Consider the following 25698-nt stretch of genomic DNA (forward strand, 5'->3'; position numbering starts at 1 on the left):
GGACCTTGGACTAACAAACAGAGATGGACTTGGAGACGTGAAGGTGGAGGGTAGCCTTGGCTGCAGAGATCACGAGCTGGTTGAGTTTAGGATCCAAAGAGGGGGAGGCAGGGCTATAAGTAGTTTTGCAACCATGGACTTCAGGAGGGCCAACTCTGGCCTCTTCAGAGACCTCCTGGGAGGAATGCCATGGGCTAGGGCTCTAGAAGGAAGGGGGCCCAAGAGAGCTGGTCAGGATTCAAGCAGCGCTTCCTCCACACTCAGGAGCAGTGCAGCCTTTGAGTAAGAAGTCAGGCAGCAGGGGGCAGGAGGCCTGCGTGGATGAGCAAGGAGCTGCTGGTAAAACTCAAACAGAAAAAGGCAGTATACAGAAAGTGGAAAAAAGGACAGGCTCCTTGGGAGGAATATAGAAATGTTGTCAGGGAATGCAAGGACGTGACAAGGAAAGCTAAGGCACAATTGGAATTAAATCTGGCAAGGGATGTTAAAAATAACAAGAAGAGCTTTTTTCAAATATATCAATGGCAAAAGCAAGATTAGGAAAAACGTGGGTCTGCTGGTGAATGGTGTGGATGCCCTGGTTATGAAAGACGCAGAAAAAGCAGAGTTGCTGAATGCCTTCTTTACTGTAGTGTTTACCAAGGGCAACGCTCTGGAATCCCAGACCCCAGAGACAAAAGAAGATACCTGGAGAGAGGAAGACTTGCCCTGGGTAGAGGAAGATTGGGCCAGAGAGCACTTAGGGAAACTTGATACCCACAAATCCATGGGCCCTGATGGGATGCACCCAGGAGTGCTGCGTGAGCTGGTGATGTTATTGCTCAGCTGCTCTCCATCATCTTTGAAAGGTCCTGGAGAACGGGGGAGGTGCTGGAGGATTGGAAGAAAGCCAATGTCATGCTGGTCTTCAAAAATCGCAAGGAGGAGGACCCAAGCAGCTACAGGCCTGTCAATCTCACCTCCATCCCTGGAGAAGTGATGGAACAACTCATCCTGGTTGTTGTCTCCAAACATGTGGAGGTGCTCAGGAGTAGTCAGAATGGGTTCACCAAGGGGAAATCACGCTTGACTAACCTGATAGTCTTCTATGATGAAATGATTGGCTGGGTAGATGAGAGGAGAGCAGTGGATGTCATCTATCTGGACTTCAGCAAGGCTTTTAACAGTGTCCCTCACATTATCCTCCTGGGCAAGCTCTGAAAGTGTGCGTTAGATGAATGGATGGTGAGGTGGATTAAGAACTGGCTGGATGGCAGAGCCCAGAGCGTGATGATCAGTGGTGCAAAGTCTAGTTGGAGGTAGCTAGCGTTGTCCCCCATGGGGTCAGTCCTCTGGTGCTGGCCTCTTTTCAGTGGTAGCCACCGACAGAACTAGAGGTAATAGCCACAAACTGAAACACCAAAAGTTCCACAGGAACTTAAGGAAAAATTTCTTAACAGTGAGGGTGACAGAGCGCTGGAACAGGCTGCCCAGAGAGGTTGTGGAATCTCCTTCTCTGGAGAACTTCAAAACCCGCTTGGATGCAGTCCTGTAGCACATGTTCTAGGTGAATCTGCGTTTGCAGGGAGCTGGACTAGGTGATCTCTAGAGGTCCCTTCCAACCTTAACAATTCTATGATTCTATGACTTCAGGCTAACATTGCAGGCAGCCTTATCTCTGGCCCTGTCTCCTGGAGGAACCTGGGACCAATGTTATAGGCAGCCTTGTCTCCAGTCATGTCTCCTGCTTGGCTGGGTTGTGTAACTAACCCCATGCTGGTGGTGAGTCCTCCAGGGTTGCACCCTGGCTGGCAAGGGCACTGCCTGCACCAGAGTGACTCTTGGCTCTGGGCTTGCCCTCCTGTATGGAGCAGCCACGATCCTTTTGCTCTTCAGACAAAGGGAAGCCACAACACCCAATTCCAGGCAGTTCTGCTGCCCAAATACATCCTCTCCTTCCTTCTGGATCAAACCCAGCATGATGTAACGTGAAGTTATGGCACATGTACGTAGACAGGCACTCTGCTGTGCACAAGTTGTTCCTGAGGGTTCTTCATAACAATGGTGTTTGAAGGCGATGATTGAAGGTGGCTCCAGGGAGTAAACTTGATGTTTTCATCCAGCTCTCCACTGACTCTGGACAAGCCCATCCTTCCATTGTGTTGGAGCTGGGATCCTATCTGTGGGTGTGTAACGCTTTCATTTTCCAGCTTCCTTCAAGCACACCCAAGTGCTCTTCAGGGAAGCAAGACATACTTCAACAGCGGGAAATCTTCAGCGGTTCTGCCCTGCATGAGAAGTGGGTGAATCCTGGTCAGACTGTGGAGCTGCTGAAGATGGCATACAAGTAACTCCTGACCTCAGGATCTTGAGAATTGCTTAGGGGAGGTGACTCTACAGCTTGCAAGGCTAGGGCTAAATGCAAAAACATCCACCCACTGCTAGGATGGATTATTTTGTATTTCCTGGACAGAAGCCTCTAGAAAGAGGCAAAATAAGCCTGCACTGCTAAAAAAACCCCTCAACATTCAAACAAAAGAGAGAACATACACTTGTATAAGGTGGAAAATGGGAACCACAAAACTCTAGCACATAGGATTTGTTCAAAGCCAAGGCTGTTCTGTTCAGCCCACTGGACGCCAGGAGCTCAGGGCTCCCAGAGTCTCACCGCTGCCCAGGTGCACAGAAGCTACATTTTTTCCCCTCCTGCTATTCCTGACCCATTAGAATCCGACACCAACTATTGGCAGGCACCAGCTGCAGTGCTGCATCCCCGCTTGGAAGCACCAGGCTGGGCTCATTTGTTCCGGGCTCACGTTTGCTTCCACCACAGCCATTCCCCTGAGCAAACTTCACCTCAGACACATGTGGCCGCTAGAGGTGCGTGGTGGCAACCGTTACATGCGGCCATTACACACAGCCATTAGAGGTGCACGGTGGCGCCTTCCTCAGCACACTGGCCAAGAACAGAGAAGGGAGGAAGTTTCAGGGAATAAACTGGGAAAAGTATGACAGAGCTGCGGGGAGCTGAGGCGGAGAGCAAGGCACGGGTTAAATGGTGGGAGTGCTGGTGCCGGCTTGGCGTGGGCTCCACCGGAGGGCACCTGTGCTCACCGCAGCGCCGCATGCAGCCGTGGAGCAGCAGGGAGAGCAGCGGGGTTGGAGGTGTGTAGGGGGGCACCCTGAGGGTGCAGTGAGAAGCGGGGTGGGTAGGGGGGCACCAGGCTCTGCTTGTGGGCCAGGTCATTCCTGGGCATGGCCAAGGGGTCAGGAAGGAGTCTTCATTTTAATCCTCCCTCCTCAGCCTTGCTCTGCAGTGGGGCGAAGCTCTGCATGTCTGTGAGGTGTCTCGGCTGAGACGTGCACGTCAAGTGAAGCAGAAGGTGCAGGGAATGTCCCAGGGCAGAGTAGGAGGTCAGGAAGCTGCAGAGCTGCTGCTCGTTTGTTGCTTTTCAGCTGTGCTGGGGAAAACAGAGGAATTTATATCTGTGCTTGTGTCTGCTGGGTCCCCACCAGGTTCTGCAGATGTTTTGGGGGGCTCTGCGGCAGAGATGAAAGGTAGAAAAGAAGACGTGCAGGATGGACATCTGAATGCTACCACTGAGGAGTGCCAGCCTCTGTCCTGCCAGTGGCCATGGGCCCAGCCTGCTGGAGGCATACGATGAAGCTGATGAGGGCTCAAAGGGCTGAGAGGCTCCAGGCTGCATTAGCTGAGCTAGTGACACCAGTTTCTCCTGCCTGGCACAGCTGATGCTCTCAACTGCAGCCTACTACGTGGTATGTGTTATAGGCTTATTACTGGAAGATGTGAATTGAATTTTCTGCCTTGCTCTGTGCTGCTGAGCAAGTTATGTGGCTCGTTTTCATGAGCCTCACATTTGGAGGCACTGAATTACTGAGCATGGCTCAGTATCCACGGCCTCTTGTATACCTGGCAGCTGGGCCTCAGGGATCTGAACTTAATCATGGCCATTTTGAGGGTCCCAAGTTAATTTTGGTTAATCGAACCTTGCTTTGGGCTGTTGCAGCAAGCAAAATCCCTAAATCCCAATTACAGCAGTGGAGAGCATGGGTAATTGAAGACAACATTTTTAGCTCCCCCCCCCCCCGAAAGCACATTGTCAGGCATCTTCCCACTGCCCAGGCCTGCGCATCTTTGCAGAGTCCCAGGGAGGAAACATTTCCTTGCTGTTAGGCCAAATGAGGGTCTCCCTGGCCTCTTGTTTAGCCTTTGCTTCCAGGTAGGGAAGATGTAAGGAAGTTTTTACTGCTGGCAGGTGTGAGTACAGATGTGTCAGGGCCTGAGGACTTCGGTGACTTCCTGTGCAATGTTTCTCCCTCTGATCAGGATGAAGAGGCTGCGTGTTCATCTTCTCTGGCCTATGGTCTTTCTTAACCGAGCTGCATTAATGTGGGTCTCATTCTTGGGTGCTACTGATGGCTATGGGGGAATCTGTGCCTCAAAATTTGTAGCCGGCCTCCGTTCGCACAGGCCCGGGGGCCTCCTACAGGCTTTGGTGAGGCCTCCCAGGCCCTCTGTGCGCCCTGGGCTGGGGGGGCCCTACGGGCTTTCGTGTGGCCTCCCGGCACCTCCGTGAGCCCTAGGCCAGAGGGTCCCCACAGGCCTTGCTGCGGCCTCCGAGAGCCTCCAGGCACACTGGGCCCAGGGGGCCCTACAGGCTTTTGTGCATCCCCCCCAAGGGCATCCATGTGCAAAGGGCCGGGGGGGACACTTTGGGCTTTTGTGTGGCTTCCCGGGGCTTCCGTGCGCACCGAACCGCAGGGTCCCTAAAGGCTTTCCTGTGGCCTTCAAAGGATTCCGTGCGCACTGGGCTGGGGGGGAGGAAGCCCTATGGGCTTTCATGTGGCCCCCCGGGGCCCCCGTTCTCACAGGACCAGGGCGCACTACGGGCTTGGGTGCGGACTCCAAGGGCTTCCATGCACACTGGGCCGGAGGGGCCCTATAGACTTCCATGCAGCCTCCCGGGTCCTCTGTGTACACTGGGCCGGGGGGCCCTACGGGCTTTCGTGCGGCCTCCAAGGGCCTCCGTGCACACTAGGCCAGGGGGGCGCTTGTTCTCTTCCCACGTGAGGAAGCAGAGCTGCGAGAGAAGGTTCCAGAAGCCACAGGGAGGGGCCTGGTTCCACCTCACTTCCTGAACTGGTGTCCCTGCCTTGACTGATGGGTGTCTCAGCCACTCCTGAGACCAGAGTGGGAGAAGGTTCCAGAAGGGCAGGTGCTGAGGCCTAGAAATAGCAGTGGGGGCGGCCCTGAGCGCAGGCCATGTGGGCACGTCCATGGTGGTGACAGGGGCTGAGGCTGGTGTGTGCAGTCAGACCCGGCAGTATGGGGGGGACACAGGGAGGGGAGAGCTTGAGATGGGCACTGCTTTGGCCTTGGTGCGACAGGGACTAACGGCTCCAAGGTCATGTGAAACAGCTTCCCATTTCCATGTATGGAGTTGAAATTGGGAAAGGGATGTGTTTCTCAGGGCAAAAGGGGAAAGCTCCGTGCTCTTCCCTGGCTGTGGCATCTGTGTGCGTGGGACCTTATAAGCCCCCAGGGATGCCCAGATGAGGCTGAGGTCATAATGGGGCGCACGGTGTCACTAAGAGGTCTCTGTGGACGCGTGGTGGTGCCCGCACTTCCCTGCGAGCCCCGGTGCTGAGCGGGTGCTGCTCACGGCTGTTGGTGGGAGCTGCTCTGCAGCCAGGAGAGCGACAGCAGCGGCAGGGAGACGCTGAGGGCCTCTCACCCTCAGGCAGAGGAGCAGGGGTGCCTTGGACAGGAGTGTGGGGCCAGGAGACGACAAGAGGGTCCTTTTCCCCTGCCTGGAGCAGAGAGCTAAGGGCAAGGGGATGAGCGAGATGGAGGGCTCCTGGACCGAGGTCATCCGGCCAGAGCAGGGCTTCGTGTACCGGACGCTCGTGCAGCTCTCTTGTGAAGGTACAGGCTTTGGGAGCTGCTTCCTGCAGCAGGATCCCCAGACGCTCTGAGCTGTCCATAGAGCTGTGGAGCGTGGGCTGTGCAGGTGGCTACGCGAGCCTGGGGGCTGCCACGACAGCCTTCGTGGCCACAGAGGAAGGGGATCCTCTGTGCCTCACAAGTCTATCTCTTGCTTTCCAGAGATTGTTGCTATTTGGGACGCTGTGTCCAATTACATTCTGGAGGAGATGAGTCAGGACAAGGTGCGCTGGTGCCCTGCTGGCCCTGGCCCTGTAGGGTCTCAGCCATCCGGAGAGCCCTGGCTGTCCGTGAGCAACCTTCCCCCAACCCCACGGCCCCACATCCCCAGTGGCCCATGTGCTGCAGAGCAGCTTTTTGGGCAGCCGGGGAAAGCCCCAGCAGCTTCTGTAGCTTAGGGACATAGATGACCCTTACAAGGAGGGTGAGGACACAATGGCAAGAAGGTGGCTCTTCTCTGCAGCCTTCCTCAAGTGTTCCATTGCTCATCAGCAGTGGGGAGGGCTCAGAGCAGCCTTGCAACACGCTGACAATCGTCCCTTTTTCCCTCCCTTACTTGTGGCCCTTGGTGTCTTTGCTCTGTGCAGGCTGTCCTGATCGTGGGGCTCGGCACCTTTGGCACATTCCGAGAGGTGCTGCCCGTGGACACAGGCGATAAACGGCTGGTCGTGCGAAGGCCTGTGTTCCAGATGGACAGGGATGCGGACTGGCTGCGAGGACTCCAGTACCCCAAAGTGACTCTCCCTGGTGAGATGGCAGCGCCCACCCGCTGCTTCCCCTTGCCACATCCCCTGCGGGCTGCATGGCTCTTCCCTGCTCTTGGGGACACGTGGGGAGAAGCAACTGCGTGCAGCTTTGTGGCCCCACACAGTGCTCTTTCCGACAAGGACCTTCTCTGGAGCACTTTGTGCTGCAGAACATTACGCACAGTTGGAGTCTGTCTCTTTGAGTGCCCCAACTCCTGCCTCCACAGCAGGCACCTTTGTGGAGGGACGAGCAAAGGCAATGTGGCCAGACGCGGGCAGTGACGTTGTTTCTCTCGCACGTAGTTAACCTGGAGATAAAGCAGCTGGACATGGGGCGCTTGTCCCGGGCCACCTCCTACTCGTGGCAAGTGGTGGAAGGCTGCGTGGAGGAGACCATCCGCTTGTTCTCTTCCCACGTGAGGAAGCAGAATGTGGCCTTCACCTTCGGGGATATTGGGGTTCTGGCCCGCCAAGGGGACAGGGTGCACATGCAGTTTTCTGCACAATGCGCCCGGCGTCTGGAGGCCATTGAGATCCTCATTTCTGGCCTGCGTAGGGTAAGCTGCTCCCGTTTCTCAAACCAGCCTTCCTGGGGAAGCGCACGACAGACGCCCAACCTTGTGTCTGTCGGCCAGCCCAGAGGCGACCAGCCCAGGGTGTGGGGAGGTCAGGTCTTCCTCAGCGCTTGCTCTCAATGCAGAGAGAGGATTTGTGATTGCTGGCCCCTTGCCACCACGTAATGCCTGGCAGGGATAGTACCACGCTCGCTTCTTTGCTCTGCACCTTCTCCCCATCAGAAGGAGGGGTAATGTTAGCAGTGGAGAGCTTAGAGGAGGTTGTGTGGAGGCAGCCTCCTCTTGGAGCAGGAGGGATGCGCTGCCTTCAGCAGCAAGGAGAGGGCTGCCTCAGAAGCCCTCAATTGCTCTGTGTTCTGTTGCAGAAGCTACTGCTGACAGAGCTGCCCCTCTTCAGCAGACCTGCTCCTCAGAGGAGCCAGCCTGGCGCGGGGCACATGTTCCCAAGGTGAGCACGCTTCCTTGGCAGCCTTTGGCCAAGCGAGTAGGCAGCTTCCTCAGTGCTGCTTGGGACCATGCAGCCCTGGCACTCACCGTGACTCTGCCCAAGCTGCCCTCCTTCCCAGCAGAGAGAAGGGGCTTCACCCACCGCACAGGAGAGGCTGCAGGCTCCCCCATGTTTCTTTTGGGGCTGAGGACCTCAAAAAGCTGCCAAAGAGCAGCTGTGCCTGATCATAGAGGAGCGGGGATGCAAGAGGGCCTCCAAGGGCAGTGAGGAGGATCAGTGGCCAGGAGCTGCAAAGGGGATAGGACACCCTCCCTTCACAGCTGGGTTGTCCTTTGGCTTCCAGGTTCCAGCTCGCTGTGCGAGGCAGCCCGGAGGCGCAGGCTTTCCCCGCGGTCTTCCCAAAGATCAAAGTGCTGAAGGAAGAGCGTGGGGTCATGGGGAGCAGCAAAGGTCAGGGAAAAGCTGCTTCCAGATGCCGTTGGGTCCCTGTCCTGTGCTGGGTGACAGCAGCCCAGTGGAAACAGCTTCCCAAAGAGCCGCTCTCAAGAGCTTCCTGCTTTCCCATTTGCAGAGCAGCGTCCTGGGAAGCACCTGCAGCACCGTGAGGAGCTGTCTCTGCCCCTGCTGCCAAAGGAGGAGGGAGTGAGGAGGCAGCAAAGCTCAAAGAGCGAGGGTGCTCCCTGGTGAGAGCCTTGGGAAAGGGCTGGAGCAGAACACTTGTACCGATGCACAGGGGACATGTCTGCTATGGACACGGCATCGCAGGGGCCTGCCAAGGCCTGTGGACACACGTCCCAGCAAAGGCTGACGCTTGCTGGGTGCCGAGTGCATGCAGGCTTGCGGGAGAGCCTCCCGTTGCCTTCGTATTCTTCTGGCGTACCACACTCTGGGGTAGCTGAACACAAATCCTTGTTAGCAAACAGCTGCTGCCTTTCTCCTAACACGCCCTGTGGTGTCTCCTCAGGATCTTTGTGGAGCAATGGTTTGCCAACCCAGGCGTCTGCCTGGAACCAGGGGCTTCCTTGAAATACAGCCCGCACCCTCCTGCGGGCCCTCGCAGGGCTGCAGCACAGGTGCGTGATTGGGTTCAGGGGAGTCCCAGTGTCTCGACCGCTCGTAGGGAAGCTCAGGCCTAAGAGACCCCTCAGCAAAGGGCCCTCAGTGCGAAGCCACAGGAGCCATCGCTGGCCTCTTCCACTGCTGCTTGGGGACGCGGTTGGGCGCTGCGTTGACCAGAGCTTTTCCAGGCTGCTGTCCGCTGAACCACCTGCAAAAGAGGGATGGTGGCGAGGCTCAAGACAGAGGAGGGGATGGGATGACAACAGCAGCACCCCCTGGGCAGACTCCCCAACCAAAGACACCACGCTAACACTGCTGCCTTGCGTGGCCCGCAGCATGCAGCCCAGCCTGCCAGGTGGAGGCCCACGAGAGATCCCACTGCTGCCATTGTAGAGGAGAAGCGGAGGGAGCTCGAAGGCCCCTACGAAGAGCGGCAGGCCGCCCTGGCGGAAGAGGCCAAACGCCAGGCCAAGGTACAAGAGGCCTCAGAGCCCTCTGCAAAAGGGCCTTTCCTGCCTGCAGCACAGTAGAGCTCCCAGGCAGCCAGGGCTCCCGCTGAAGCTGCCTCTAGGAGCTGTGCCCAAGCTCGCCCTCCCCTTCCCAGCACAGAGGAGACTGTGGGCACAAGAGGGCCCACAAGGAGCCAGGGGCTCCAGCAAGGGCAGGGATGGCTCCCCCTGGGCTACCTCTGGCTGCGCTGCCGGCCTTGGAGCCACAACCCAACTCTCCTGGGGAACCACCCGGAGCCCCTCTTAGCCACGGGCAGGGACTCGGCTCTGGCAGGCCTTGGTGTCAGCACCCTGAGCAGCGTGAGCCTGGCTCTGCAAGGACAAGGGACCTCCCTTCCGGGGCAGGGAGTCTCGCCCCTTCAGCCCTCCAGGTTGGGACCATTTCTTCTTCTTTTCCTCGCAAAACAGATCTCTCTGCAGAAGCAGTTTGGCCCCGAGCAGCGGCGTAGGCGGGACACCCAAATGCCAGAGAGGACCACCCAGATGTACGTGTATGTAGGGGTTAAAGCTCAGAGCCAGCGCCTGGGACAGGCAAGAGGCTCTGACTTCCCAGGAGCTGCCGGGACCTCCAATTCCTTGGCTCTGGGGCACAATGTGCAGCAGTCCTAGGGTTCTTCTCACGTGGCCATTGGGAGCTGAGGTCAGAAGGGGCCAGAAGGCTCCCAGGAGAGCAGGAGATGGACTTGTTCGTCCATATTGCAGGCAGGAGTCCCGTCCAGCAAAGCAGGAGCTCCTCAGTTCTTACAGAGTTCTCCGGGACCGCTGGAGGAAAAAGGTGGAAGTAAACCGGTGGTGGCTGAAGAAGACAGAGGAGCGCCGGTAAACACCTCAAACCCATGTGGCTTCTCCCCATCATGCCATGCCCTTCCTGCCCTGGCCCTGGGGAAACAGGGTGCCCGGCAGCCGTGCCAGGGAGCCCAGCAGCACCTTGGAGCCCGACCTGGGCCCTCACATCCCGTCACCCAAAGTGCGTGGAGGGGACGGTGCCCCCCGCCATTCTGAGCAGCGTCTCCAGTGGCGCAACATCTTCCTCCTGCCCCCGCAGCGCCGCTCGGCTGATGGACCGTCTGCAGGGCAGGGAGCAGAAGGACCGCATGCTGGGCGGTCACCACCACCACGGCTTCTTTAGGCGGAAATAAATGTGCTTTTATTGCGAGTTGGTGAGAGCCTTTCCTTGCTGGGAGGTGAAAGAACAAGGGGCAGCAGGGCAGCTTCAGAGGGGCCGACAAGAGGCAGGCGGGAGCAAGGGGAGTGTTTTGGGGGACTCAACTGAGCATGGCTGGGTCCAAGAGATGTTGGCTGAGAGGACTTCTTGGTGGTGGTGGTGGCAGGGGAGTACTTTGGTCCGGACGCTGCCGCCTGTGCCAGTCACCCTGCCGGCACGGGGTCATCTGGAGAAGAGGGGCAGTGCAGGGGTGAAGGCGTGATCCGCCAGCTCCAGGCACTGCAGCGCCTGTGGAGGTGCTCCAGAGATCTGGGCTGGGAAGACCTGTTCATTGCTGTGTCAAGCAAGCAGCTTCTTCCCAAAACCTTCCCTTGCGGGAATGGGCCAGCAGCCATGCTGTCGGCTTGGGAAGAGCGGGGAGCCCAGGGAAGCGGTGCTGGTGGTGCTCGACGGCACCTTGCAGGCACCGTGATGAGGCTCAGGAGGGACGGGCTGGCAGCGCTCGCTGCTGTTTGTGAGCAACGTGGAGCTGGCCCCTGGCACTTTTCTTGGCTGTATGTGCCCGTGGGCCTGCAACCCTTTAAGGAAGTGGTGGAAGGGCAGAGGTGCAGTTGTTGTGCGGCTGGACAGGCATCTGTCTGCTGTGGAAGAGCCCGAGGGATGGTGCTGTGCAGAGGGCACTGGTGGGGATGGCGCCAGGGAGCCTTTGGGGCAGGACGGCTCTGCTGCTGGGCCAGCTGGCCCAGGAGGCCTGGTGTCCGCTTCAGAAGCGCGAGGGAGCGCAGAGGTGCAGTTAAGCGAGGCTGGCCGTGCAGCCCGTGTCGGGGCAGGCTCAGAGGAGATGTTGCCTGGGAGCCCTCGGTGGTGGTGAGCCCTTCCCAAGCTCTTCCCTCCTCGCTGCTCTGCTGGCAGCAGCCTGGTGTGAGTAGGTGGCTTGAGGGGGAAGGCAGAGCGGCCATCCTGGTGGGACTGAGACAGGAAGGCAGGACCGGTGTGGAGTCCAGGAGGGCTTGGCAGAGAGCACTCACTGGTGGTGGTGGTGGTGATAGCAAGGATGGAGAACTGGTCTTTCCACTGTGGATCAGCCAGGGGACACAAGGTCCATGCGGGAAAGAACAGACAAGCCAGGGGTGCCGTGTTTTGGGGCCGCACTTGCCATTGCAGGTGCTGCCTACAGCCTCTCTTGTTCACATGAAGCCCCTGGGTTTCTCCTGCGGGCAAGCGATCCGTGCAGCATCGCTCCAGCCGTGACGCCTGTGTGTGTCAGGGACACATGAGGCAGGAGCTGCCCAGGGAGGCAGGGCACATGCGAAGGCTGCAGGGAGGAGGCCTGGTCCTCCAGGGCATGACCCACCTGTTCCAGCGAGGGAGAAGGGAGCAGGTTGGCATTTGGATGCGGATAGACCTGCAGGGCTCCATAATTGGGCACCATGGTGGCCTTGGAGAGTGAAAACTTCAGTAACATTTTGGTTAATACGAATGGACTTAATTACCAGCTTTGCTGAGAGATGGTGATAACCACTCCCGGAGCCAGAGCTGCGAGAGAAGGTTGCAGAAGCCACAGGGAGGGGCCTGGTTCCACCTCACTTCCCGAAGTGGTGCCCCTGCCTTGACTGATGGGTGTCTCAGCCACTCCTGAGACCAGAGTGGGAGAAGGTTCCAGAAGGGCAGGTGCTGGGGCCTAGAAATAGCAGCGGGGGCGGCGCTAAGCATAGGCCATGTGGGCACATCGATGGTGGTGGCAGGGGCTGAGGCTGGTGTGTGCAGTCAGACCTCGCAGTATGGGGGGACACAGCCAGGGGAGAGCTTGAGATGGGCACTGCTTTGGCCTTGGTGCGACAGGGACTAACGGCTCCAAGGTCATGTGAAACAGCTCCCATTTCCATGTATGGAGTTGAAATTGGGAAAGGGATGTGTTTCTCAGGGCAAAAGGGGAAAGCTCTGTGCTCCTCCCTGGCTGTGGCATCTGTTTGCGTGGGACCTTATAAACCCCCAGGGATGCCCAGATGAGGCTGAGGTCATAATGGGGCGCACGGTGTCACTGAGAGGTCTCTGTGGACGCGTGGTGGTGCCCGCACTTCCCTGCGAGCCCCGGTGCTGAGCGGGTGCTGCTCACGGCTGTCGGTGGGAGCTGCTCTGCAGCCAGGAGAGCGACAGCAGCGGCAGGGAGACACTGAGGGCCTCTCACCCTCAGGCAGAGGAGCAGGGGTGCCTTGGACAGGAGTCTGGGGCCAGGAGACGACAAGAGGGTCCTTTTCCCCTGCCTGGAGCGGAGAGCTAAGGGCAAGGGGATGAGCGAGATGGAGGGCTCCTGGACCGAGGTCATCCGGCCAGAGCAGGGCTTCGTGTACCGAACGCTCGTGCAGCTCTCTTGTGAAGGTACAGGCTTTGGGAGCTGCTTCCTGCAGCAGGATCCCCAGACGCTCTGAGCTGTCCATAGAGCTGTGGAGCGTGGGCTGTGCGGGTGGCTACGCGAGCCTGGGGGCTGCCACGACAGCCTTCGTGGCCGCAGAGGAAGGGGATCCTCTGTGCCTCACAAGTCTTTCTCTTGCTTTCCAGAGATTGTTGCTATTTGGGACGCTGTGTCCAATTACATTCTGGAGGAGATGAGTCAGGACAAGGTGCGCTGGTGCCCTGCTGGCCCTGGCCCTGTAGGGTCTCAGCCATCCGGAGAGCCCTGGCTGTCCGTGAGCAACCTTCCCCCAACCCCACGGCCCCACATCCCCAGTGGCCCGTGTGCTGCAGAGCAGCTTTTTGGGCAGCCGGGGAAAGCCCCAGCAGCTTCTGTAGCTTAGGGACATAGATGACCCTTACAAGGAGGGTGAGGACACAATGGCAAGAAGGTGGCTCTTCTCTGCAGCCTTCCTCAAGTGTTCCATTGCTCATCAGCAGTGGGGAGGGCTCAGAGCAGCCTTGCAACACGCTGACAATCGTCCCTTTTTCCCTCCCTTACTTGTGGCCCTTGGTGTCTTTGCTCTGTGCAGGCTGTCCTGATCGTGGGGCTCGGCACCTTTGGCACATTCCGAGAGGTGCTGCCCGTGGACACAGGCGATAAACGGCTGGTCGTGCGAAGGCCTGTGTTCCAGATGGACAGGGATGCGGACTGGCTGCGGGGACTCCAGTACCACAAAGTGACTCTCCCTGGTGAGATGGCAGCGCCCACCCGCTGCTTCCCCTTGCCACATCCCCTGCGGGCTGCATGGCTGTTCCCTGCTCTTGGGGACACGTGAGGAGAAGCAGCCGCGTGCAGCTTTGTGGCCCCACACAGTGCTCTTTCCGACAAGGACCTTCTCTGGAGCACTTTGTGCTGTAGAACATTACGCACAGTTGGAGTCTGTCTCTTTGAGTGCCCCAACTCCTGCCTCCACAGCAGGCACCTTTGTGGAGGGACGAGCAAAGGCAATGTGGCCAGACGCGGGCAGTGACGTTGTTTCTCTTGCACGTAGTTAACCTGGAGATCAAACCGCTGGACATGGGGCGCTTGTCCCGGGCCACCTCCTACTCGTGGCAAGTGGTGGAAGGCTGCGTGGAGGAGACAATCCGCTTGTTCTCTTCCCACGTGAGGAAGCAGAATGTGGCCTTCACCTTCGGTGATATTGGGGTTCTGGCCCGCCAAGGGGACAGGGTGCACATGCAGTTTTCTGCACAATGCGCCCGGCGTCTGGAGGCCATTGAGATCCTCATTTCTGGCCTGCGTAGGGTAAGCTGCTCCCGTTTCTCAAACCAGCCTTCCTGGGGAAGTGCACGACAGACGCCCAACCTTGTGTCTGTCGGCCAGCCCAGAGGCGACCAGCCCAGGGTGTGGGGAGGTCAGGTCTTCCTCAGCGCTTGCTCTCAATGCAGAGAGAGGATTTGTGATTGCTGGCCCCTTGCCACCACGTAATGCCTGGCTGGGATAGTAGCACGCTCGCTTCCTTGCTCTGCCCCTTCTCCCCATCAGAAGGAGGGGTAATGTTAGCAGTGGAGAGCTTAGAGGAGGTTGTGTGGAGGCAGCCTCCTCTTGGAGCAGGAGGGATGCGCTGCCTTCAGCAGCAAGGAGAGGGCTGCCTCAGAAGCCCTCAATTGCTCTGTGTTCTGTTGCAGAAGCTACTGCTGACAGAGCTGCCCCTCTTCAGCAGACCTGCTCCTCAGAGGAGCCAGCCTGGCGCGGGGCACATGTTCCCAAGGTGAGCACGCTTCCTTGGCAGCCTTTGGCCAAGCAAGTAGGCAGCTTCCTCAGTGCTGCTTGGGACCATGCAGCCCTGGCACTCACCGTGACTCTGCCCAAGGTGCCCTCCTTCCCAGCAGAGAGAAGGGGCTTCACCCACCGCACAGGAGAGGCTGCAGGCTCCCCCATGTTTCTTTTGGGGCTGAGGACCTCAAAAAGCTGCCAAAGAGCAGCTGTGCCTGATCATAGAGGAGCAGGGATGCAAGAGGGCCTCCAAGGGCAGTGAGGAGGATCAGTGGCCATGAGCTGCAAAGGGGATAGGACACCCTCCCTTCACAGCTGGGTTGTCCTTTGGCTTCCAGGTTCCAGCTCGCTGTGCGAGGCAGCCCGGAGGCGCAGGCTTTCCCCGCGGTCTTCCCAAAGATCAAAGTGCTGAAGGAAGAGCATGGGGGCATTGGGAGCAGCAAAGGTCAGGGAAAAGCTGCTTCCAGATGCCGTTGGGTCCCTGTCCTGTGCTGGGTGACAGCAGCCCAGTGGAAACAGCTTCCCAAAGAGCCGCTCTCATGAGCTTCCTGCTTTCCCCTTTGCAGAGCAGCGTCCTGGGAAGCACCTGCAGCACCGTGAGGAGCTGTCTCTGCCCCTGCTGCCAAAGGAGGAGGGAGTGAGGAGGCAGCAAAGCTCAAAGAGCGAGGGTGCTCCCTGGTGAGAGCCTTGGGAAAGGGCTGGAGCAGAACACTTGTACCGATGCACAGGGGACGTGTCTGCTATGGACACGGCATCGCAGGGGCCTGCCAAGGCCTGTGGACACACGTTCCAGCAAAGGCTGACGCTTGCTGGGTGCCGAGTGCATGCAGGCTTGCAGGAGAGCCTCCCGTTGCCTTCGTATTCTTCTGGCGTACCACACTCTGGGGTAGCTGAACACAAATCCTTCTTAGCAAACAGCTGCTGCCCTTCTCCTAACACGCCCTGTGGTGTCTCCTCAGGATCTTTGTGGAGCAATGGTTTGCCAACCCAGGTGTCTCCCTGGAACCAGGGGCTTCCTTGAAATACAGCCCGCACCCTCCTGCGGGCCCTTGCAGGGCTGCAGCACAGGTGCGTGATCGGGTTCAGGGGAGTCCCAGTGTCTCGACCGCTCGTAGGGAAGCTCAGGCCTAAGAGACCCCTCAGCAAAGGGCCCTCAGTGCGAAGCCACAGGAGCCATCGCTGGCCTCTTCCACTGCTGCTTGGGGACGCGGTTGGGCGCTGCGTTGACCAGAGCTTTTCCAGGCTGCTGTCTGCTGAACCACCCGCAAAAGAGGGATGGTGGCGAGGCTCAAGACAGAGGAGGGGATGGGATGGAAACAGCAGCACCCCCTGGGCAGACTCCCCAACCAAAGACACCACGCTAACACTGCTGCCTTGCGTGGCCCGCAGCATGCAGCCCAGCCTGCCAGGTGGAGGCCCACGAGAGATCCCACTGCTGCCATTGTAGAGGAGAAGCGGAGGGAGCTCGAAGGCCCCTACGAAGAGCGGCAGGCCGCCCTGGCGGAAGAGGCCAAACGCCAGGCCAAGGTACAAGAGGCTCAGAGCCCTCTGCAAAAGGGCCTTTCCTGCCTGCAGCACAGTGGAGCTCCCAGGCAGCCAGGGCTCCCGCTGAAGCTGCCTCTAGGAGCTGTGCCCAAGCTCGCCCTCCCCTTCCCAGCACAGAGGAGACTGTGGGCACAAGAGGGCCCACAAGGAGCCAGGGGCTCCAGCAAGGGCAGGGATGGCTCCCCCTGGGCTACCTCTGGCTGCGCTGCCGACCTTGGAGCCACAACCCAACTCTCCTGGGGAACCACCTGGAGCCCCTCGGAGCCACGGGCAGGGACTCGGCTCTGGCAGGCCTTGGTGTCAGCACCCTGAGCAGCGTGAGCCTGGCTCTGCAAGGACAAGGGACCTCCCTTCCGGGGCAGGGAGTCTCGCCCCTTCAGCCCTCCAGGTTGGGACCATTTCTTCTTCTTTTCCTCGCAAAACAGATCTCTCTGCAGAAGCAGTTTGGCCCCGAGCAGCGGCGTAGGCGGGACACCCAAATGCCAGAGAGGACCACCCAGATGTACGTGTATGTAGGGGTTAAAGCTCAGAGCCAGCGCCTGGGACAGGCAAGAGGCTCTGACTTCCCAGGAGCTGCCGGGACCTCCAATTCCTTGGCTCTGGGGCACAATGTGCAGCAGTCCTAGGGTTCTTCTCACGTGGCCATTGGGAGCTGAGGTCAGAAGGGGCCAGAAGGCTCCCAGGAGAGCAGGAGATGGACTTGTTCGTCCATATTGCAGGCAGGAGTCCCGTCCAGCAAAGCAGGAGCTCCTCAGTTCTTACAGAGTTCTCCGGGACCGCTGGAGGAAAAAGGTGGAAGTAAACCGGTGGTGGCTGAAGAAGACAGAGGAGCGCCGGTAAACACCTCAAACCCATGTGGCTTCTCCCCATCATGCCATGCCCTTCCTGCCCTGGCCCTGGGGAAACAGGGTGCCCGGCAGCCGTGCCAGGGAGCCCAGCAGCACCTTGGAGCCCGACCTGGGCCCTCGCATCCCGTCACCCAAAGTGCGTGGAGGGGACGGTGCCCCCCGCCATTCTGAGCAGCGTCTCCAGTGGCGCAACATCTTCCTCCTGCCCCCGCAGCGCCGCTCGGCTGATGGACCGTCTGCAGGGCAGGGAGCAGAAGGACCGCATGCTGGGCGGTCACCACCACCACGGCTTCTTTAGGCGGAAATAAATGTGCTTTTATTGCGAGTTGGTGAGAGCCTTTCCTTGCTGGGAGGTGAAAGAACAAGGGGCAGCAGGGCAGCTTCAGAGGGGCCGACAAGAGGCAGGCGGGAGCAAGGGGAGTGTTTTGGGGGACTCAACTGAGCATGGCTGGGTCCAAGAGATGTTGGCTGAGAGGACTTCTTGGTGGTGGTGGTGGCAGGGGAGTACTTTGGTCCGGACGCTGCCGCCTGTGCCAGTCACCCTGCCGGCACGGGGTCATCTGGAGAAGAGGGGCAGTGCAGGGGTGAAGGCGTGATCCGCCAGCTCCAGGCACTGCAGCGCCTGTGGAGGTGCTCCAGAGATCTGGGCTGGGAAGACCTGTTCATTGCTGTGTCAAGCAAGCAGCTTCTTCCCAAAACCTTCCCTTGCGGGAATGGGCCAGCAGCCATGCTGTCGGCTTGGGAAGAGCGGGGAGCCCAGGGAAGCGGTGCTGGTGGCGCTCGACGGCACCTTGCAGACACCGCGATGAGGCTCAGGAGGGACGGGCTGGCAGCGCTCGCTGCTGTTTGTGAGCAACGTGGAGCTGGGCCCTGGCACTTTCTTGGCTGTATGTGCCCGTGGGCCTGCAACCCTTTAAGGAAGTGGTGGAAGGGCAGAGGTGCAGTTGTTGTGCGGCTGGACAGGCATCTGTCTGCTGTGGAAGAGCCCGAGGGATGGTGCTGTGCAGAGGGCACTGGTGGGGATGGCGCCAGGGAGCCTTTGGGGCAGGACGGCTCTGCTGCTGGGCCAGCTGGCCCAGGAGGCCTGGTGTCCGCTTCAGAAGCGCGAGGGAGCGCAGAGGTGCAGTTAAGCGAGGCTGGCCGTGCAGCCCGTGTCGGGGCAGGCTCAGAGGAGATGTTGCCTGGGAGCCCTCGGTGGTGGTGAGCCCTTCCCAAGCTCTTCCCTCCTCGCTGCTCTGCTGGCAGCAGCCTGGTGTGAGTAGGTGGCTTGAGGGGGAAGGCAGAGCGGCCATCCTGGTGGGACTGAGACAGGAAGGCAGGACCGGTGTGGAGTCCAGGAGGGCTTGGCAGAGAGCACTCACTGGTGGTGGTGGTGGTGATAGCAAGGATGGAGAACTGGCCTTTCCACTGTGGATCAGCCAGGGGACACAAGGTCCATGCGGGAAAGAACAGACAAGCCAGGGGTGCCGTGTTTTGGGGCCGCACTTGCCATTGCAGGTGCTGCCTACAGCCTCTCTTGTTCACATGAAGCCCCTGGGTTTCTCCTGCGGGCAAGCGATCCGTGCAGCATCGCTCCAGCCGTGACGCCTGTGTGTGTCAGGGACACATGAGGCAGGAGCCGCCCAGGGAGGCAGGGCACATGCGAAGGCTGCAGGGAGGAGGCCTGGTCCTCCAGGGCATGACCCACCTGTTCCAGCGAGGGAGAAGGGAGCAGGTTGGCATTTGGATGCGGATAGACCTGCAGGGCTCCATAATTGGGCACCATGGTGGCCTTGGAGAGTGAAAACTTCAGTAACATTTTGGTTAATACGAATGGACTTAATTACCAGCTTTGCTGAGAGATGGTGATAACCACTCCCGGAGCCAGAGCTGCGAGAGAAGGTTGCAGAAGCCACAGGGAGGGGCCTGGTTCCACCTCACTTCCCGAAGTGGTGCCCCTGCCTTGACTGATGGGTGTCTCAGCCACTCCTGAGACCAGAGTGGGAGAAGGTTCCAGAAGGGCAGGTGCTGGGGCCTAGAAATAGCAGCGGGGGCGGCGCTAAGCATAGGCCATGTGGGCACATCAATGGTGGTGGCAGGGGCTGAGGCTGGTGTGTGCAGTCAGACCTCGCAGTATGGGGGGACACAGCCAGGGGAGAGCTTGAGATGGGCACTGCTTTGGCCTTGGTGCGACAGGGACTAACGGCTCCAAGGTCATGTGAAACAGCTCCCATTTCCATGTATGGAGTTGAAATTGGGAAAGGGATGTGTTTCTCAGGGCAAAAGGGGAAAGCTCTGTGCTCCTCCCTGGCTGTGGCATCTGTTTGCGTGGGACCTTATAAACCCCCAGGGATGCCCAGATGAGGCTGAGGTCATAATGGGGCGCACGGTGTCACTGAGAGGTCTCTGTGGACGCGTGGTGGTGCCCGCACTTCCCTGCGAGCCCCGGTGCTGAGCGGGTGCTGCTCACGGCTGTCGGTGGGAGCTGCTCTGCAGCCAGGAGAGCGACAGCAGCGGCAGGGAGACACTGAGGGCCTCTCACCCTCAGGCAGAGGAGCAGGGGTGCCTTGGACAGGAGTCTGGGGCCAGGAGACGACAAGAGGGTCCTTTTCCCCTGCCTGGAGCGGAGAGCTAAGGGCAAGGGGATGAGCGAGATGGAGGGCTCCTGGACCGAGGTCATCCGGCCAGAGCAGGGCTTCGTGTACCGAACGCTCGTGCAGCTCTCTTGTGAAGGTACAGGCTTTGGGAGCTGCTTCCTGCAGCAGGATCCCCAGACGCTCTGAGCTGTCCATAGAGCTGTGGAGCGTGGGCTGTGCGGGTGGCTACGCGAGCCTGGGGGCTGCCACGACAGCCTTCGTGGCCGCAGAGGAAGGGGATCCTCTGTGCCTCACAAGTCTTTCTCTTGCTTTCCAGAGATTGTTGCTATTTGGGACGCTGTGTCCAATTACATTCTGGAGGAGATGAGTCAGGACAAGGTGCGCTGGTGCCCTGCTGGCCCTGGCCCTGTAGGGTCTCAGCCATCCGGAGAGCCCTGGCTGTCCGTGAGCAACCTTCCCCCAACCCCACGGCCCCACATCCCCAGTGGCCCGTGTGCTGCAGAGCAGCTTTTTGGGCAGCCGGGGAAAGCCCCAGCAGCTTCTGTAGCTTAGGGACATAGATGACCCTTACAAGGAGGGTGAGGACACAATGGCAAGAAGGTGGCTCTTCTCTGCAGCCTTCCTCAAGTGTTCCATTGCTCATCAGCAGTGGGGAGGGCTCAGAGCAGCCTTGCAACACGCTGACAATCGTCCCTTTTTCCCTCCCTTACTTGTGGCCCTTGGTGTCTTTGCTCTGTGCAGGCTGTCCTGATCGTGGGGCTCGGCACCTTTGGCACATTCCGAGAGGTGCTGCCCGTGGACACAGGCGATAAACGGCTGGTCGTGCGAAGGTCTGTGTTCCAGATGGACAGGGATGCGGACTGGCTGCGGGGACTCCAGTACCGCAAAGTGACTCTCCCTGGTGAGATGGCAGCGCCCACCCGCTGCTTCCCCTTGCCACATCCCCTGCGGGCTGCATGGCTGTTCCCTGCTCTTGGGGACACGTGAGGAGAAGCAGCCGCGTGCAGCTTTGTGGCCCCACACAGTGCTCTTTCCGACAAGGACCTTCTCTGGAGCACTTTGTGCTGTAGAACATTACGCACAGTTGGAGTCTGTCTCTTTGAGTGCCCCAACTCCTGCCTCCACAGCAGGCACCTTTGTGGAGGGACGAGCAAAGGCAATGTGGCCAGACGCGGGCAGTGACGTTGTTTCTCTTGCACGTAGTTAACCTGGAGATCAAACCGCTGGACATGGGGCGCTTGTCCCGGGCCACCTCCTACTCGTGGCAAGTGGTGGAAGGCTGCGTGGAGGAGACAATCCGCTTGTTCTCTTCCCACGTGAGGAAGCAGAATGTGGCCTTCACCTTCGGTGATATTGGGGTTCTGGCCCGCCAAGGGGACAGGGTGCACATGCAGTTTTCTGCACAATGCGCCCGGCGTCTGGAGGCCATTGAGATCCTCATTTCTGGCCTGCGTAGGGTAAGCTGCTCCCGTTTCTCAAACCAGCCTTCCTGGGGAAGTGCACGACAGACGCCCAACCTTGTGTCTGTCGGCCAGCCCAGAGGCGACCAGCCCAGGGTGTGGGGAGGTCAGGTCTTCCTCAGCGCTTGCTCTCAATGCAGAGAGAGGATTTGTGATTGCTGGCCCCTTGCCACCACGTAATGCCTGGCTGGGATAGTAGCACGCTCGCTTCCTTGCTCTGCCCCTTCTCCCCATCAGAAGGAGGGGTAATGTTAGCAGTGGAGAGCTTAGAGGAGGTTGTGTGGAGGCAGCCTCCTCTTGGAGCAGGAGGGATGCGCTGCCTTCAGCAGCAAGGAGAGGGCTGCCTCAGAAGCCCTCAATTGCTCTGTGTTCTGTTGCAGAAGCTACTGCTGACAGAGCTGCCCCTCTTCAGCAGACCTGCTCCTCAGAGGAGCCAGCCTGGCGCGGGGCACATGTTCCCAAGGTGAGCACGCTTCCTTGGCAGCCTTTGGCCAAGCAAGTAGGCAGCTTCCTCAGTGCTGCTTGGGACCATGCAGCCCTGGCACTCACCGTGACTCTGCCCAAGCTGCCCTCCTTCCCAGCAGAGAGAAGGGGCTTCACCCACCGCACAGGAGAGGCTGCAGGCTCCCCCATGTTTCTTTTGGGGCTGAGGACCTCAAAAAGCTGCCAAAGAGCAGCTGTGCCTGATCATAGAGGAGCAGGGATGCAAGAGGGCCTCCAAGGGCAGTGAGGAGGATCAGTGGCCATGAGCTGCAAAGGGGATAGGACACCCTCCCTTCACAGCTGGGTTGTCCTTTGGCTTCCAGGTTCCAGCTCGCTGTGCGAGGCAGCCCGGAGGCGCAGGCTTTCCCCGCGGTCTTCCCAAAGATCAAAGTGCTGAAGGAAGAGCATGGGGGCATTGGGAGCAGCAAAGGTCAGGGAAAAGCTGCTTCCAGATGCCGTTGGGTCCCTGTCCTGTGCTGGGTGACAGCAGCCCAGTGGAAACAGCTTCCCAAAGAGCCGCTCTCATGAGCTTCCTGCTTTCCCCTTTGCAGAGCAGCGTCCTGGGAAGCACCTGCAGCACCGTGAGGAGCTGTCTCTGCCCCTGCTGCCAAAGGAGGAGGGAGTGAGGAGGCAGCAAAGCTCAAAGAGCGAGGGTGCTCCCTGGTGAGAGCCTTGGGAAAGGGCTGGAGCAGAACACTTGTACCGATGCACAGGGGACGTGTCTGCTATGGACACGGCATCGCAGGGGCCTGCCAAGGCCTGTGGACACACGTTCCAGCAAAGGCTGACGCTTGCTGGGTGCCGAGTGCATGCAGGCTTGCGGGAGAGCCTCCCGTTGCCTTCGTATTCTTCTGGCGTACCACACTCTGGGGTAGCTGAACACAAATCCTTCTTAGCAAACAGCTGCTGCCCTTCTCCTAACACGCCCTGTGGTGTCTCCTCAGGATCTTTGTGGAGCAATGGTTTGCCAACCCAGGCGTCTCCCTGGAACCAGGGGCTTCCTTGAAATACAGCCCGCACCCTCCTGCGGGCCCTCGCAGGGCTGCAGCACAGGTGCGTGATCGGGTTCAGGGGAGTCCCAGTGTCTCGACCGCTCGTAGGGAAGCTCAGGCCTAAGAGACCCCTCAGCAAAGGGCCCTCAGTGCAAAGCCACAGGAGCCATCGCTGGCCTCTTCCACTGCTGCTTGGGGACGCGGTTGGGCGCTGCGTTGACCAGAGCTTTTCCAGGCTGCTGTCTGCTGAACCACCCGCAAAAGAGGGATGGTGGCGAGGCTCAAGACAGAGGAGGGGATGGGATGGAAACAGCAGCACCCCCTGGGCAGACTCCCCAACCAAAGACACCACGCTAACACTGCTGCCTTGCGTGGCCCGCAGCATGCAGCCCAGCCTGCCAGGTGGAGGCCCACGAGAGATCCCACTGCTGCCATTGTAGAGGAGAAGCGGAGGGAGCTCGAAGGCCCCTACGAAGAGCGGCAGGCCGCCCTGGCGGAAGAGGCCAAACGCCAGGCCAAGGTACAAGAGGCCTCAGAGCCCTCTGCAAAAGGGCCTTTCCTGCCTGCAGCACAGTGGAGCTCCCAGGCAGCCAGGGCTCCCGCTGAAGCTGCCTCTAGGAGCTGTGCCCAAGCTCGCCCTCCCCTTCCCAGCACAGAGGAGACTGTGGGCACAAGAGGGCCCACAAGGAGCCAGGGGCTCCAGCAAGGGCAGGGATGGCTCCCCCTGGGCTACCTCTGGCTGCGCTGCCGACCTTGGAGCCGCAACCCAACGCTCCTGGGGAACCACCCGGAGCCCCTCTTAGCCACGGGCAGGGACTCGGCTCTGGCAGGCCTTGGTGTCAGCACCCTGAGCAGCGTGAGCCTGGCTCTGCAAGGACAAGGGACCTCCCTTCCGGGGCAGGGAGTCTCGCCCCTTCAGCCCTCCAGGTTGGGACCATGTCTTCTTCTTTTCCTCGCAAAACAGATCTCTCTGCAGAAGCAGTTTGGCCCCGAGCAGCGGCGTAGGCGGGACACCCAAATGCCGGAGAGGACCACCCAGATGTACGTGTATGTAGGGGTTCAAGCTCAGAGCCAGCGCCTGGGACAGGCAAGAGGCTCTGACTTCCCAGGAGCTGCCGGGACCTCCAATTCCTCGGCTCTGGGGCACAATGTGCAGCAGTCCTAGGGTTCTTCTCACGTGGCCATTGGGAGCTGAGGTCAGAAGGGGCCAGAAGGCTACCAGGAGAGCGGGAGATGGACTTGCTCGTCCGTATTGCAGGCAAGAGTCCCGTCCAGCAAAGCAGGAGCTCCTCAGTTCTTACAGAGTTCTCCGGGACCGCTGGAGGAAAAAGGTGGAAGTAAACCGGTGGTGGCTGAAGAAGACAGAGGAGCGCCGGTAAACACCTCAAACCCATGTGGCTTCTCCTCATCATGCCATGCCCTTCCTGCCCTGGCCCTGGGGAAACAGGGTGCCCGGAAGCCGTGCCAGGGAGCCCAACAGCACCTTGGAGCACGGCCTGGGCCCTCACATCCCGTCACCCAAAGCGCGTGGAGGGGACGGTGCCCCCCGCCATTCTGAGCAGCGTCTCCAGTGGCGCAACATCTTCCTCCTGCCTCCGCAGTGCCGCTCGGCTGATGGACCGTCTGCAGGGCAGGGAGCAGAAGGACCGCATGCTGGGCGGTCACCACCACCACGGCTTCTTTAGGCGGAAATAAATGTGCTTTTATTGCGAGTTGGTGAGAGCCTTTCCTTGCTGGGAGGTGAAAGAACAAGAGGCAGCAGGGCAGCTTCAGAGGGGCCGACAAGAGGCAGGCGGGAGCAAGGGGAGTGTTTTGGGGGACTCAACTGAGCATGGCTGGGTCCAAGAGATGTTGGCTGAGAGCACTTCTTGGTGGTGGTGGTGGCAGGGGAGTACTTTGGTCCGGACGCTGCCGCCTGTGCCAGTCACCCTGCCGGCATGGGGTCATCTTGAGAAGAGGGGCAGTGCAGAGGTGAAGGCGTGATCCGCCAGCTCCAGGCACTGCAGCGCCTGTGGAGGTGCTCCAGAGATCTGGGCTGGGAAGACCTGTTCATTGCTGTGTCAAGCAAGCAGCTTCTTCCCAAAACCTTCCCTTGCGGGAATGGGCCAGCAGCCATGCTGTCGGCTTGGGAAGAGCGGGGAGCCCAGGGAAGCGGTGCTGGTGGTGCTCGACGGCACCTTGCAGGCACCGTGATGAGGCTCAGGAGGGACGGGCTGGCAGCGCTCGCTGCTGTTTGTGAGCAACGTGGAGCTGGGCCCTGGCACTTTTCTTGGCTGTATGTGCCCGTGGGCCTGCAACCCTTTAAGGAAGTGGTGGAAGGGCAGAGGTGCAGTTGTTGTGCGGCTGGACAGGCATCTGTCTGCTGTGGAAGAGTCCGAAGGATGGTGCTGTGCAGAGGGCACTGGTGGGGATGGCGCCAGGGAGCCCTTGGGGCAGGACGGCTCTGCTGCTGGGCCGGCTGGCCCAGGAGGCCTGGTGTCCGCTTCAGAAGCGCGAGGGAGCGCAGCAGTGCAGTTAAGCGAGGCTGGCCGTGCAGCCCGTGTTGCGGCAGGCTCAGAGGAGATGTGGCCTGGGAGCCCTCGGTGGTGGTGAGCCCTTCCCAAGCTCTTCCCTCCTCGCTGCTCTGCTGGCAGCAGCCTGGTGTGAGTAGGTGGCTTGAGGGGGAAGGCAGAGCGGCCATCCTGGTGGGACTGAGACAGGAAGGCAGGACCGGTGTGGAGTCCAGGTGGGCTTGGCAGAGAGCACTCACTGGTGGTGGTGGTGGTGATAGCAAGGATGGAGAACTGGCCTTTCCACTGTGGATCAGCCAGGGGACACAAGGTCCATGCGGGAAAGAACAGACAAGCCAGGGGTGCCGTATTTTGGGGCCGCACTTGCCATTGCAGGTGCTGCCTACAGCCTCTCTTGTTCACATGAAGCCCCTGGGTTTCTCCTGTGGGCAAGCGATCCGTGCAGCATCGCTCCAGCCGTGACGCCTGTGTGTGTCAGGGACACATGAGGCAGGAGCCGCCCAGGGAGGCAGGGCACATGCGAAGGCTGCAGGGAGGAGGCCTGGTCCTCCAGGGCATGACCCACCTGTTCCAGCGAGGGAGAAGGGAGCAGGTTGGCATTTGGATGCGGATAGACCTGCAGGGCTCCATAATTGGGCACCATGGTGGCCTTGGAGAGTGAAAACTT

General features: G+C 59.7%; 3 protein-coding genes across 3 annotated transcripts; all 3 read left to right on the forward strand.

Annotated features, from left to right (window-relative positions):
• Nucleotides 1–5847: 5847 nt before the first annotated feature.
• On the forward strand, nucleotides 5848–10420 carry LOC148596188 (uncharacterized). The gene is made up of 11 exons (XM_088526716.1): nucleotides 5848–5926; nucleotides 6107–6168; nucleotides 6532–6691; nucleotides 6994–7247; nucleotides 7631–7713; nucleotides 8057–8163; nucleotides 8285–8396; nucleotides 8678–8786; nucleotides 9108–9245; nucleotides 9690–9766; nucleotides 10327–10420. The coding sequence occupies exons 1-11, from the start codon at nucleotides 5848–5850 to the stop codon at nucleotides 10418–10420; spliced, it is 1275 nt and encodes a 424-aa protein (XP_088382842.1).
• Nucleotides 10421–12746: 2326 nt separating this feature from the next.
• LOC148596189 (coiled-coil domain-containing protein 81-like) lies at nucleotides 12747–17318 on the forward strand. The gene is made up of 11 exons (XM_088526727.1): nucleotides 12747–12825; nucleotides 13006–13067; nucleotides 13431–13590; nucleotides 13893–14146; nucleotides 14530–14612; nucleotides 14956–15062; nucleotides 15184–15295; nucleotides 15577–15685; nucleotides 16007–16144; nucleotides 16588–16664; nucleotides 17225–17318. Exons 1-11 carry the CDS (start codon nucleotides 12747–12749, stop codon nucleotides 17316–17318), a joined length of 1275 nt encoding a protein of 424 aa, XP_088382853.1.
• A 2325-nt stretch (nucleotides 17319–19643) lies between these two features.
• On the forward strand, nucleotides 19644–24216 carry LOC148596190 (coiled-coil domain-containing protein 81-like). Its single transcript, XM_088526739.1, has 12 exons — nucleotides 19644–19722; nucleotides 19903–19964; nucleotides 20328–20487; nucleotides 20790–21043; nucleotides 21427–21509; nucleotides 21853–21959; nucleotides 22081–22192; nucleotides 22474–22582; nucleotides 22904–23041; nucleotides 23486–23562; nucleotides 23780–23896; nucleotides 24123–24216. The coding sequence occupies exons 1-12, from the start codon at nucleotides 19644–19646 to the stop codon at nucleotides 24214–24216; spliced, it is 1392 nt and encodes a 463-aa protein (XP_088382865.1).
• The last annotated feature ends 1482 nt before the right edge of the window (nucleotides 24217–25698 follow it).

The sequence above is a fragment of the Tinamus guttatus genome, unplaced genomic scaffold (assembly GCF_059628265.1).
Source record: "Tinamus guttatus ecotype Peru unplaced genomic scaffold, ASM5962826v1 Tinamus_guttatus_pri_ptg000026l, whole genome shotgun sequence".
Classification (NCBI taxonomy): Eukaryota; Metazoa; Chordata; class Aves; order Tinamiformes; family Tinamidae; genus Tinamus; species Tinamus guttatus.